The sequence below is a fragment of the Crinia signifera genome, chromosome 4 (assembly GCF_055691185.1).
Source record: "Crinia signifera chromosome 4, ASM5569118v1, whole genome shotgun sequence".
NCBI classification, from domain to species: domain Eukaryota; kingdom Metazoa; phylum Chordata; class Amphibia; order Anura; family Myobatrachidae; genus Crinia; species Crinia signifera.
The window spans coordinates 188,009,938-188,024,327 of NC_139220.1; the positions used below are offsets into that span (position 1 = coordinate 188,009,938).

Genomic DNA, 14,390 nt, shown 5'->3' on the forward strand with positions numbered 1-14,390 from the left:
ACATTTTCCTATTCATTACTGCTCATATTTCATTTGTCCAAAATAAGTAGAAAATTACTTTTTCGAGAGAACGGAATCAATGTTAGTGAATTTAGTATCCCCAGACCCCTCCCGTAACTTTTGATGAGCAGAGCGTTTGTCAGGCCTCAAGAATAAATGGAAAATAGTTTATTTTTGCCCATTGTTTGAACTGTAATTATGCTGCAGTCATTTCTTAAACAGATAAACGGAAGTAGCGGATATTCTGGATTTCGGCAGTCTTGTACAAAAAAAGGAATGATAACATCCGACAGGATGCCAATTATGATGCTTTAGAAGTATGATTTCCTTTATAGAATATGCTTATATTGCATATGCTTTAAAGCACACTATAAGATATGCTTTAAAATGAAAGCATTATTATTATTGGCTATGTATTTATGCTGGGATGCTCGTTCCACAATGAATGCGGAAGTGGTGATCTTCTGTAAAGGCTGTATTTCTATTCAGTATCGCGTGTCTTTTTACCTAGACTGAGCATTGTATTGTGGAATACATGTGTAGAGTTTGCAGGCAGGGATGGGTTGTATCTCTCTTCAGCACTGGCAACTGAAGGCAATTTCAGCTATTTGAGCCACTATATCAAGCGATCGTTCATGATAAAGATCCCCTAAATCTCTTCAATGCATTCCACTGAACTTTTTTTTTTTGTGGGTGCTTACAGGGCGCTTTCAACAGCCTCTAGATCCACACTGCAGGACCTGCCTCCTCAACCACCCAGCAGCATCGAACCCACAACGGATTCCTTGCTAGCAACAGGATTCTCATATCCTTTGACTCCATTTTGCTGTACTCCTAGTAGTGGCATGTAGCGTTTCTGGCAACTTCTTTTTAGAGGACAATGTCACTACAGGATACATCTGCATAGCTTGCCCCAAATTAACATCACTTTCCTAGGTGTGTGTAGCAAGCAGCTAAATACCTACTTTATGGCTATAGATCACGTCTCCCCTATCTGCAGCTCCTACACAGTCACACTATGACCAACAACTTATACTGTAGTTAAAGTAACTGCCACATAAAGCAGCGAGAGTAGCTACATGGACTGAGAGCAAATCAGGGGTAGATTTATTAAGCTGGGAGAAGTGATAAAATGTCTGCCCGGTGATAAAAACAAATAAACTCCTACCTGCCATTTTTCAAACCAAGCCTGTAACTTCACAGTTAGGAGCTGATTGGCTGGTGATAAAAAAAACAGACACTTCATCACTTCACTGAGCTTAGTAAATCTACCCCTCAGTAAGGTTCTGGTAGGTTGGCACAGGTATGAGCCATGCTGTTTGCAGTGCATTCCACAGCTGCTGGGTGGGTTCTTGGTGTAAGATCTATAAAGTGAACACCACTATCAAGGTGGTCCCACAAATACTTAATTGGCTTCAGTCCGAAGAATTAGGGTGTCAAGGAAGTACTTGAAAGTCATGGTCAAGCTCTTCCAGCTACTGTCAGACATTTTAAACCATGTGACAAGTCTCAATGTTTTGCTCCAAGAGTCTCAAAGACCTTCAGCATGTTTTGGTGTATGTGATCTGCAAAGGACTGCACATAAATGTCTTATAAACAATCAAAGTGATATACGTGTTTTAAATATACAAACATTAACATACATACAATAATATACATGATACATCAGAACACATAGAACACGATCTTTACATAATATACAAAAATGCGCAATACAGTCAAAAATCCATTTTTATATCCACAATACTTTAGTATTTTTATTTCTTATTAATATTTATTATTTCTACATTAAATAGCACTCGTTATTATAAACACAAAGCTTTTTGCACAAAATGATGGTTGCTCATCCAATTAAAGCTTTATATGGAACCAGTATCTATCTTGTATTGTTAGGTCTCTACATTATAGCAGTTTTAAAGGAAACATTGCAACCCTATCATTTCATTTAACACTTTGGGTGTCAATGTATCCAACTTCATTATCCAGCGGGATTCTAACTGTAAAAGTTTCCTAGATCTGTCTCCACCCCATGGCATTGGGGGGACATGATCGATTATTTTATATCTTAATACAGCTAGGCTGTGTTTAGCCTGTACAAAGTGTCGGGCTGTTCGCTGGCGCCCGACACCAAAGCTGCTTTAATTGCCAACCTGTGTTGTCCCATCAGCTCCTTAAATGTGCAGTCGGTTTTTCTGACACTAAGGAGCATGGGCACGTGATCGTGTAGATTACAAATCTTGTACTACAAGTGAGAACTTATCTCTCTCTCTCTCTCTCTATATCTATATCTATATATATATATATATATATATATATATATATATATATATATATATATATATATCATTTAGTATGTATGGTTAAATCATCCTAATCCATAGTCAGACTATTACAGATTAATAGCCAAGAAACTCTAAGTAGCATTGTGTTTCCCATGGTATTTTCCTACCATTAAGCTACATCATATTTGTTTCACCCTCTCTGGTCTTTGTCTTATAAATAACAAATCTGCAGGGACAGGAGACCTTGCAGGAAATGGTTAGCCCACAACCAGGGCAGTACAAAACCAGGTTTTGTATGAAGCAATTGCTATGGTTACCTTTCTTTCTAAAGATGCTTATATATACAAGTGTCTGGTTTCTAGAACTCCACAACTCTTACAAACAGCAGGGGTGGAAGGTTAGCTCATTTTCTGTTTATTTCAAACCTTCCACCTTCCTTTGAACTATTTGTAATTGCCCTTTAAAATGTTGTCTATTGAGTATCTCGTATTTCATTGTTTAATTATAAACCTAAGAGCTGTAATGCATTTTTCACAGTGATTAATTGCTCAAAGGTTGTACTGAAGCCGACATAACGCACACCACTGTCTTCATGCCTGTAAAGTTCTGCGATATAATTGGTAGTAATTTTGTGCTAACATTTCATGAATAGGCTGTTGGGAAAGGATCAGATGACCTCTAACACTTTGCTGGAAATAGAGGACATTTATTCCCTTTTTCATTTGACTAGATTGGAAAACCCTATTGATGTTTACTAGTGATTCAGGCAATTGTGTAACACTTATGATTATCATGTTTTGCTTGATGAAATGTTTGAATCCCTCAGTTGTTTGATCAGTATTGAAATGCTTTTATCAGCAGTAGAATGTTTTTTCAATTCATAGAGAGCAAAAACTTTTTTTTTTTTTTGCGTATTTGGTTAGTGGATGGAGGAGGAGCAGATATTTAATGCCACATACAAAACAAATGGTTTCCTGTTATTTTGGAAACAGGAAATAAGGAATTGCTGAAATATCCCGCTTTGGGTGGCTGCACACTTTCAGTGCCATGACTTCCCAGTAAATGTTGTGGCTTGCGTAGTCTGTTTCACATTCCATTTGAAGTTTGCTTATAATGGAAACCTTCTATTCTCGATATACCAGCGCCATAAGAGAGATGAACACTTACATATAGTGTACACCAATGGTTACAGAACTCTGTTAAGATGCCTTGAGACCAGTCAAGGTTTCTAAGGCTATCCATGCTTGAGCAAAGATGGTTAAATCCTATTGACTGAGGTACTACTTATCCGCTGCATGAATACTAGTGACCTATCATAAAAACATGGACAGTTTGGGTGGTTTGAGGACAGAGTTTGGGAACAATTGGTGCAGGTATGTCACCATACTTTAACATACAGTGCAGTGGAATAACTGCACAAATGGGCACAATCCTGCAGGAAAGGCATGGCTCCGGACTCCCAGTTTCATCATTTCAGGGTCCTGGAGATGGTGGGCTGCTCCCAGAGACGGCCTGCAGTGCTGGCTCCTACACTGTGACAGGAGTCAAGTGCAGCAAGTCATGTTACAGTTCAGTACCTGTCTCCTGTTACGGAGTAGCCAGCATTTTGGCTTTCTGCATCCTCCTAGTGACCTCACGGCACTGGTAATAGACTGTGAGGTGTTGGCCTGCATCATAGAATTGATCTCCCAAAGTACACACAAAAAATGTCCCCATAAAGGCCCATACACACTGGGCGACTTTGAGCTGAAAGTCAATCAAAACATGAGGTTTGAGTGGGTTTCAGCTCAAAGCCGCCCAGTGTGCATGGCCTGATTATGAGCGCTGCTCCGCGCTCCCGCAACATCGCCGGGAAAGCCATTCATCTGCTGGTATTAGCAGATGAGCGGCTTTCAGGATGGCTTTGCATAGTGCTCCACTATGCAACTCCGTCCTCCCCCCCCACCCCCCCTCCGTCAGCACCGGGCAGGGGGAAAGCCACTCAGTGTGTATGCACTAAGCGGCTTTCCCCGCAGCAATGAACAATATCATCGCTGTCCATACATGCTGGGCATAGTCGCCCAGTGTGTATGGACCGTAACTTTTTATTAACTGTTACACCTATTTTTGTCACAAGCAGGTTCCTGTTAATGTTTGGCTATTAATAACTTAATAACTTATGGTCCATGCCTAGACTACCCACGTAACATTTAACTTAAGTACAAATACAGAAACTGTATATACCCTTTCCTGTGTAGTAACCAGTGAAAATATGATATCCTCTGAGCCATAAAATATCCTCTGATATGATATCCTCTGATATCTGAGCCATAAAATAAAATGGTTCTGGGAGGTGTGATTGGTTAGATACTGAATTTCTCCAAAACCATACATCTAAGGATGTCCATAGACTTTTGCTACAGTTCTAGCATTCCATACTAGCAAAATTGCGGCAATGTATGTTGGCGCTTGTAGTTTCACAACAGCTGGAGAGCCACAGGCTGGCTATGCCTGCACTAGACCAGCTTTAATCCAACTAGTTGGTTGGACTGAAAATCTAGTACTGAATTAAAGGAAAGGGCAATAAGCAAATTCCAAGAAAATGGACCAACATTCAGTCAAGTTGTTTAATTAAACAGATTCAACTACAGTACTTTGTCTGACCGACTGCTTTTGTCAGTTTCCGAATTTTGGCAGCAAATTACTTTTGCTCCAATCCAGATTTTTATCTCATCCAACCAACTTGTTGTATGAAAGTTGGTCAAGTGTATGGCCAGCATTAGTTATCCCCAAATCAAACCTAACCATCACACTAGCATGAGAAACTATGTCGTTTCTCGTGATTTCTGATGCTCCCAGTAATTGTAGAAATATCAATTTTATGTCAAGACAAATAGCCTATGGGGTTTGGTCTTTATTCCTGCTTTAAGATTTGCACTCCACTTTTCATCAGACTTCTGTTTTTGAGTCCGGAGATAGCATCCATATACAATCTTCATTTTACCTTTGTTGGACATTGGCATCTGGCTGATCAGACCAACATATCCTGCACATGGTCTAGTGTGTACCGACTATGATGCTTGAATCCATGCTCCCTCAGGTCATCAGCAACATCCTCCATCAGCCCTACAAGCTTTAGCGATGGCCATGCTGCTGATGATGCAGTGTCTCATTGCTGCAGATGTCAGGCTGGGTACACATTGTGTAGTGTGTACCCAGCTTAAGAATTGTAGTAAAATAAAAGTATTGCAGCTGTCAAAGTAAACTTGTACAAGAAAGTGCATATGGATTCAAGATTGTAATTTAGCCCTGCTTCTGCATAGCTTACACATACATACTAAACCACATAAGGCTCATGTCTGGCAGACACTTCCTCTATCGATTTATCTATATATATCTATATCAATTTACTGGTAGAGTGAATCTCATTAAAATGATTGTCCAGCCAAAATTTTAATATTTTCTTAAGAATTCCCCAGTGTATATTCCCGTTTCCCAATTCCAGCTTATTACTCGGTATGTTGTTTCTTTTATTTGGGGATGCAAACGTCTGCTGTTGGCTGCTAAAACCTTGTGTAGATCCCGATATGATGGAGGTTTAGCATTACCAGATATGGGACTATTTTTTGCTGCCCAATTAGCTCAGCTAGGGTAATGTGTTACACCTGGGGATTATGGGGACTTGCTTATTGCTCTTTTGACTAAAATGGGTCTTCTTTTTTCACCGCTGCAATTTTTAACAGCATGTACGCCTTTAGTCGCGCTTCCCCCTCTTTTACAACAAGCTCAGAGGTTGTGGCTGTGGAGACTGTTAGGGTAGCAGGAGTCTAACAGGGTTTCCTATTTGGAAAAATAAGAATTTCCCTGAACTTTGTAAGTTGAAGGGTGGCCCGGAATGGACGTCCTTCGGGGTCTCTGCGATTAGCCAGCTTTTTCAGGATTGGACACCACACTCCTTTGTACATCTGGTGTCTACATATGCAGTCCCTCTATTTTTATAAATACCTCCAGCTTCGCCATGCGATAGGTGCACAGTGGAGGGGGAATATTCCTCCACTTTCTGAATGTCCTGTTCACGCGATGATTCATAAATTGCTAAGCCAAAAATAATTTCTGCTCTGTACTCCCCTCTCCTCTCCTTCTCTGGTATTGATAAACTGTGTTTTGCGTGCTAAATGGGTGGTTGACATGGGGCCCATTGAGGATGAAGACTAGATACATATGGTGGGCTTCCCTAGAAGTGTCACTGCATATGCCAGATTCCAACAGATCCAGATGTATCTCCCTCATCGGTTTACTGGACCCCGCACAGACTGTTGCGGATTGGTGGTTCTATGTCGGATGCTTGTCCTAAGTGCCTGGAGTCTGGGGCTGGTTTCTGGCATTTGCTGTGGCAATGCCCGCAAGTGTTTTTCCGGTACTCTTTACCTAGCACGGCGCCCATCGCGACCATCGCGACCATCGCATGCACTAAAAAACGGGTGCGATGCGATGCCCGCGATGGCCGCGATTTCCCATAGGGACCAATGTTAGAAATCAGATTGGTCGCGATTTTAGTGTTAAAAGTCAGATTGGTCGCGATTTTTACATAGGAAACAATGTTAAATGGGCCACAGAGCCCTAATAGTCCCCCTGAAGTGTTAAATGGCCCCCACAATTTTTAACGCCACCCCACGATCAACGTGAACCCGAAGCGTGGCGAGCGCAGCGAGCCCGCGAGGGGCGGCGGTACGCGTCCTCCGACCTTTTCATACCCCCACTATCCACGTCGGCGTGGAGTTGAGAATAGAATAGTGTGGCGAGCGCAGCGAGCCACCGAGCCCGAAGCGTGGCGAGCGCAGCGAGCCCCGCGAGGGGACGCGGATACCTTCACAGGTAAACGCGTCCCCTCGCGGGCTTCACAGGTGTCCGCGTCGCCACGGACACCTGTGAAGCCCGCGAGGGGACGCGTATAACTGTGAAGGTATCCGCGTCCCCTCGCGGGGCTCGCTGCGCTCGCCACGCTTCGGGCTCGGTGGCTCGCTGCGCTCGCCACACTATTCTATTCTCAACTCCACGCCGACGTGGATAGTGGGGGTATGAAAAGGTCGGAGGACGCGTACCGCCGCCCCTCGCGGGCTCGCTGCGCTCGCCACGCTTCGGGTTCACGTTGATCGTGGGGTGGCGTTAAAAATTGTGGGGGCCATTTAACACTTCAGGGGGACTATTAGGGCTCTGTGGCCCATTTAACATTGTTTCCTATGTCAAAATCGCGGGCATTGAGCCAATTAACGCTAAAATCGCGACCAATCTGACTTTTAACATTGATCCCTATGGGAAAATCGCGGGCATCGCGTCGCACCCGTTTTTGATTTACCCGCGATGCCCGCGATTTTTTACCCCCGACGCCCGCGATTGTAATCGCGGGCGCCGTGCTAGGTAAAGAGTACCGTTTTTCCTTCTGGGAAGCAATTCTGGCTAATATCGGAGACACGGGTGTGCAGGCACCACTTTCTACTCCTCGTATTTTTGGTTTGGATTCAGAGGACCTTTTCCCTACCCAACATAGGATATACAGTAATAACCTTTTGACTCTAGCCGGTGTTTGTATCGCCAGAACCTGGATGAGCCCTGGTGCACTACCCCTACAATATGGGTTGCACTTGTTAATATTACTTTGTCCCATGAACGATTTATGTATTCTAAACGTGGCTGTGTGAGCAAATATAGTAAAGTTTGGGGCCTATGGCAGGCTTCTGCGCTATATATCCAAGATCATTGCTCTTAATTTATTTTTGCTGTGTGATTGTCCTGATAGGCGGCCCACCGCCTACCTCCAGAACCTACCTATGAAGTTTTTAACTGTCTACAACTCCTGATGACTGTCCTGTTGTAAACATGTACAGTACAGTGTTTGACTAATGCACCACTTCTTATTATTTTATTTTTGTATTCTCAAAATTCAATAAATAATACATGATTTAAAAAATAAAACTTTAATGTTTTAGAAATTAAAGTTTAATTTTAAAATGTTATAAGTGAGGTCTGCTATACTAGACCTAACAGAGTAAAGTACACACTTAGTGTTTGTGGAAGATACTCCAGTAACACCACCGACTGCACCCATTTCACCATATAACAACACCCCCCCCCCCCCCCCCCCCCCCAACCAATGTTATCTGTAACTATTGGAGTCAATTTACCCTGCTGGCTAAATTTATTCCTAGTCCTTCTGATTCTGGTACTGCCAGCTTCTCTGTGACAGACTTTATGGTGCGGACAGGCCTGTACTGTTGCGGCTGCCACCCAGCTCCTAGTTTCTTTGGTGCAGCTGACAGCCAGAGAAAATGTCCTTCTTTTGTATATGCCTATAGTCAGGATTCTGCTCCTAACAGTGTCTGATTTTCTAGATGCCAAAGTAGTGGTAGAGGGTTGGTTCAGAGAGTCAGGAAAAAATAAAGCCTTGCGTTTGCATGACGTTTCACATGAACGAAGTACAAGAATGGCCTTACTTAAAGTGAAGGTGTCACCTTAATGCTACTGTTGTACGTAGCCACTGTGAAAAGCTATTTTTGTTTTTCTAAGTAATTATTTGTTGAATTGCCATGGCAGCTCTTACAGTAAGTGTTCCAGTTGGACATATGTCTGGCAATTTCATTAGTGAGAATCCTAAAATGTCACATGTTTCTCCTTTAACCAATGCTTATTTTAAAGCCATATTTTATCTATCTACTGAATGTTATGCTTCAGTGTAAGCTTCAGGGGAACCTCAGGCCCGGGGGCTGTATGCGGCTCCTGTAGCTGTTCTGAGTCGCCCGACCAGTAGTTTTGCTGGGAGTCGAGTACAGGGGAATTCTCGCGAGAGGTCGGTAGTTCTCGCGAGATTCCTCTTAATCAACAGCAGCCGGACACTGTCAGTCCTATTCAGCCGCAGGAGCGTGAAACGGCTGCAGCAGGTGAATTTGTAAGATAAATTTTTACATATGGCCCCTGAAGGATTTTTTTCCCCATATACAAATGGCTCTTGGCACAAAAAAGGTTCCCCACCCCTACTCTAGCTTAATACAATAATGGGCTGATTGTAATTAGTGCAGTAATCTACTGCAATAATTGTAGAAAATTGTTTGGACCAACTATTTAACAAAAGATCAAACAAAGCTTCCGCAGGTATACTCAATAACAGGTGAATGTCAGTGTTGGATGTAACATTCTTCTGTCCACAATATAAAAATATAGCCTCTCAAAGTGAGACAAACTGTGAATCAGTTTCTCAGAGATTTTTATTCAGCAGTAGCCATTGCTGTGTATTCAGCTTGTAGTTCTAGTCATTGGAGTATAGTATATTTGACAGTAAAAGCCCTATTTCTTTCTGCTGTAAAGGTCTGCATATCCTATTGTGTCTTACACTGCAATGTATTCAGCCCTCTGTATGATTGGCACAGCCACTGGAACTGTGAGATGTGCCTATATTTCCCATGACACATACAGCATGTCCAGATTTCTCATTTCGCAGATTCTGTTCAGAGGTGGGTGTCACACAGAATCTCCTTTATGATTTATAGCTGCAGTCTCTCCCTGTGATAAATCTCCTCAAGTGTTTTCTGAACCCTGTGTCTTTTCATTTAGGTAGCCAGATTTTTTATTCAACCCCTTTCTTCTTTAAAGAGAGTGGACAGTGTCCCTTTGGGAAGCAGTTTGCCTTGTTTGAATCAGTGCAGACATTTTCCCGTTTGTTCCCCTCTGCATCTTTCCATTTGTGGGAGCCGGCCCTGGCAGCTGAAAGGTGTGGGAATGTGAAACAAATAGAATTCTGAAATGTCAAAAGTATGTTGCGGATAATTACTTTTGCTCAGTGAACCTTGTGTTGGGCTGGCACAGACTAAATCCCATGCTGCAGTTACACAGTTAAAATTGAAAGGATGGTTTCAGATGAGTTACAGAATGTATCCTAACCCATCCCAGCCTTTATAAATTCTGCACTCCAGTAATTGGTGACCATGGCCTTGTGAATTAGCTGTAGTGGAGTATTAATGCTTATGATTAGAGGAAAAACCACCTTTCCATGCAGTTTCCTGTAGTTGCAATCACAATTTATAAATGTATAGCTTTTTTTTTTTTCCCCTACTCAAAATATAAATCACCTTATACATACCTCAGTATAATGACATGCATACATCTTGCTAAAGCTGTAAAGCTAAACTGAGGCAGCCAGTGTTCTTATTCTACTGGAGGCATGGAATGCAAAGCCTCATGTGTTGGTGAGGTCAGTATTTTCTATTAAATTGATGATGATCTTGTGAATATTGATATCCTAAACTATATAGAGGGGCACCAATTTCCCTTAATCTCCACAAAGCTAAAGTATTAGAATTCTTTGGGAGTTATCAATTGTAAGCGATTGGTGACTGTGCATATATTGACCTTCTGTGGCGTGAGGGGAAGACACTGCATAGATTGAACCCCCCCCCCCCCTCCCCTCCCCTTTAAGAGAGGTTGCTATAGGCAGTTAATAAGCTATTTCAGCGTAGGCGAAATCTGGCATTAAAGAAAAAAATAATCTCTGTACTTTTTAACAGCGTCTTAGAAAGTATTGCCTGGTGATAACACCCTAAATGCTAAGGGAGCATCCCTTAAAAGAAAAGTGTCTTTCAAACAATGGTACAGTATATGCCCGCATGCTCTCCTGAATTTATTTCCATGTATTTTTTTCATCACAGACTCAAATTTGTGTCCTAAATCTGTGTAAGTTATTAACAGTTTCTTCTATAACGCAGCATATTCCGTTGCACATAAACTTGATTTCTAGCAACTAGAAGGAAAAGGGCATATTTTACTTCCATTTAAACCCCTGCAGTGGATATGTGCGAATTGTCAAACAGAATAAATGGTTACGATTGGCGCTGAACTATATAAAGTCAGCATATCAACCATTTTCTTGAGTGTTCTTTTTAGCACGTTTCAATTATACAGGCACGTTCTCTGCAGTTAATAAATTATCCATTCAAACACTTTTCAGATCCTAGATGTTTTATTGTGGAAGATGTGGCTTTTTAGAGATGAGTATTCCCCTCTGAGGAAGTCACATCTATTAAATGTAAAGGTTTTTTTTTTTTTTTTTTTTACTGCAGAAATCTAATATGGAGGCTAAGAAGAATTCTTACTCTGCTGTATGATTGCAAGCATTGCACAGTATTGATGAGCTAGCATACAAGTTTGTGTGGACATCTAGAAACTTGGAAGGAGTAACCTTGCTAATCTTGTCTATTTTGTATCCTAGATGTAGAGTTTCCACAATATAAAGATAAAAGTATATCCTATGACCCCTACATGAGCGAAGTAAGGGCCTTTTCTAAGCCATCTAGTGAGATGGCTTAGAAAATCCCCCTAAATTGCTAGGTGTGTATGCCACATGACAAATGTTTGCATTGATTATAACTTTTAGTTGTATATGATATTCATGTAAACCTTGGGCAGCCAACTCTAGTCCTCGAGAGCTACCAACAGTTAATGTTTTCCAGATCTCCTCACATAATCACAAGTGAAGTAATTAGCTCCACCTGTGGATCTTTCAAAATGTTAGTGAGTAATGAGTGCAGTTGTGCAGCAGCTAGGTTGTCTGGAAAATGTGAACTGTTGGCAGCTCTCGAGGACTGGAGTTGGCTACCACTGATATAAACAGTATACCAAGGATGTCTCTCCTTTTTAGTGTCCAATTTTCATTGTATAGCATCATTTTTTCCCCCCAGACCTATTGATGAATATATATAATCCTACATCCGATTAATTTCGGTCATGACGGTAATGAAAACGCTTTTACCACTCTTATCCTAACCGCTACATTTTTATTGTATCTCCCCAGAAACATTGCAGAAGCCCTGGTGAGCAAAGGTCTGGCCACTGTGATTCGCTACCGTCAGGATGACGACCAGAGATCTTCACACTACGATGAGCTCCTAGCAGCCGAGGCCCGGTAGGTTTATTAAGTTAGACCACGATTCAGCTACCTTCTTCCTTGAGTGAACGTATACACAGTTTCTGCAGATTTGACATAAGGCTTTGCTGCTTTTAATTTAATTAGGTGTTTTTCTTCTGGTTATCTATTTTCAGTCTTGCTTCCTGTGTGGCCTTGGTCATATTGTGTTGTGTAACCAAGATAGGTTTTTCACAGAAAACAAGTTTCTAACTCTCTCCAAGGACACTGTCTACATTGTGCATCGCTTGTAATGTAAATAATGTAATCTTTGCTCAATTCCCCAAGCAGAACATCCTCAAGTAAACAAGTTGTTCTACAGTGTATCAAAAGTTTGTTATTCTGGGCTGTGATCATTGTTCTATGGCTAGAAAATTCTCACTATATATTTCAAAGTTTTCTGTATCTTGCTGCTAATCTGTATGAAAAGACATTTCCAGTTTTCCAAAGGTAAAGCTCATCTTGGGTACATTTTCCATTCCATCAGTCCTCATTAGCATCCATCACCGGTGAAATTCCAGTGTGCTGTATGTTTTAGATATTTTTTTTTTGGTTTTTATGAGTGTCTGGTTTCAGGAAGCGATATACATTAGTCCAACATTCTGTATTACAGTTGATAGATTGATATGATTTCATCTGGTGCCAGAGATTCAGCAAGAAATCCTATTACACAGGTCTGTGAAATACATTTTGAGGGTACTAGGTTACAGTGGTGGGATAAGGACTTTTATGGAATTGTGCTGACAATTTGGGGAGACCTTTTGCAAGCAACAAGCTAATGTATCAACTGAAGTATTTTATGCAGGTCATAGGTGCCCGTCCTTTAAAAAAAACAAAATAGGGTCCTAATTCATGGTTTCTTGGTACCATTATAAATAACCTTTAAGACATTCATGCATGCTACTTAGGTCCCCCTCTCCTGAACTTTAAATGAGCATCAGAAAAACCACATGATTTTAATGTGTATAGCTAGGTACACACTATATGATGTGTACCCAGCCTGACATTGGCAGTGATGGGACCTGGCATATGCATGCACACTTTCCTTAGCGTGCAGTGATGGAAACAGCAGCAGGGGCTGGGCTGCATTCAGCAGCATAGCCCTCTAACCACATCCCCATCTGCCCTGCTTGTTGAGGCAAAGAAGCTAGTCACTGGTGACCTATGGGAGCATGCATCATCAGCGACATAGTGGGTACACACTAGACAACAAAACCCATGACAACAAATCACAATCTCTGAGATAGCTATAGATATATTAATAGAAACGCATATAGTATGTTAACATTATACTATATCCACTAAGGGGCGCTCTTCCCCTGGAGTCTACATCTGAATTAAGATAATCTTGTCAAAAGCATTAGCAGTCCTTACACCTAATAATGAATGCAAATAAAATACAGGTATTTCCTTGCTCTTAGGTGCGCTGATATGCTATGTTTTAGGTAAGTGAATAGCGTGTTTTGGAACGTGAGCTACTCTTTAAGGCCCCTCTTTTACGCCTCCATGCCTGTCTGACCTGCATCAGTCAATGAAGGACACAACCTGAAGGTTGACCTGGATTTTCTTTGCATGACAATTGCAATCACCTATTTGGTGTATCAAATAAAGGAGCTTTAGCATATCAAATGCTTAATCTCTTTTCCTTGTATAATTGACAGAGAACGATAAGATTCTTATTTCTATGCAAGCAGCAGCAGCAGCAGTACTGTGTCACATAGCTGCAGAAAATCTCCCTTTTGTGATCTGGATTTCCTTTTTTTTTTTTTTTTTTATAAACTGGGATCAGGCACATTGTTTTCAGATGATAGTTGTAAACAGATGCTTCTACAAACTGAGAAGAGTAGCTAGCAGAGCTTTCTCGAATATTTCATCTTGCCCCAAGCAATACAATTCATATAAATCCCTTGATTTGCAGCAGGTTGACCTTGGCTCGAAGAGGTTTACTGCACCTTATGTGGAGTGTGAATATGACTAGAGCATCTATCTCCCTTGCAAAGACTTAGCAGTGTTGCACTACATTTATTAAAGTCTTTTTACCTGCAATGTTTCATTTGTTCAATTCAGTCTTTTAAAAAAAGGTAGTTGTGTATTATCACGGCGCCCGTTAAGTAGTTAGCGTAGCGGCGCCGTCAGAATCAGCGCAGTGTACATGTGGCCAGCGTAGTCAGCATATCTGT

General features: G+C 41.4%; 1 protein-coding gene across 2 annotated transcripts in view; it reads left to right on the plus strand.

Annotated features, from left to right (window-relative positions):
* SND1 (staphylococcal nuclease and tudor domain containing 1) overlaps nucleotides 1–14,390 on the plus strand; it is a 657,666-nt gene that overhangs the window by 232,118 nt on the left and 411,158 nt on the right. For both annotated transcript variants that reach the window (XM_083183246.1, XM_083183247.1), the window contains exon 13: nucleotides 12,100–12,210. In XM_083183246.1, coding sequence (XP_083039372.1) covers nucleotides 12,100–12,210 — 111 coding nt within the window. The remainder of the gene's footprint in view (nucleotides 1–12,099; nucleotides 12,211–14,390) is intronic.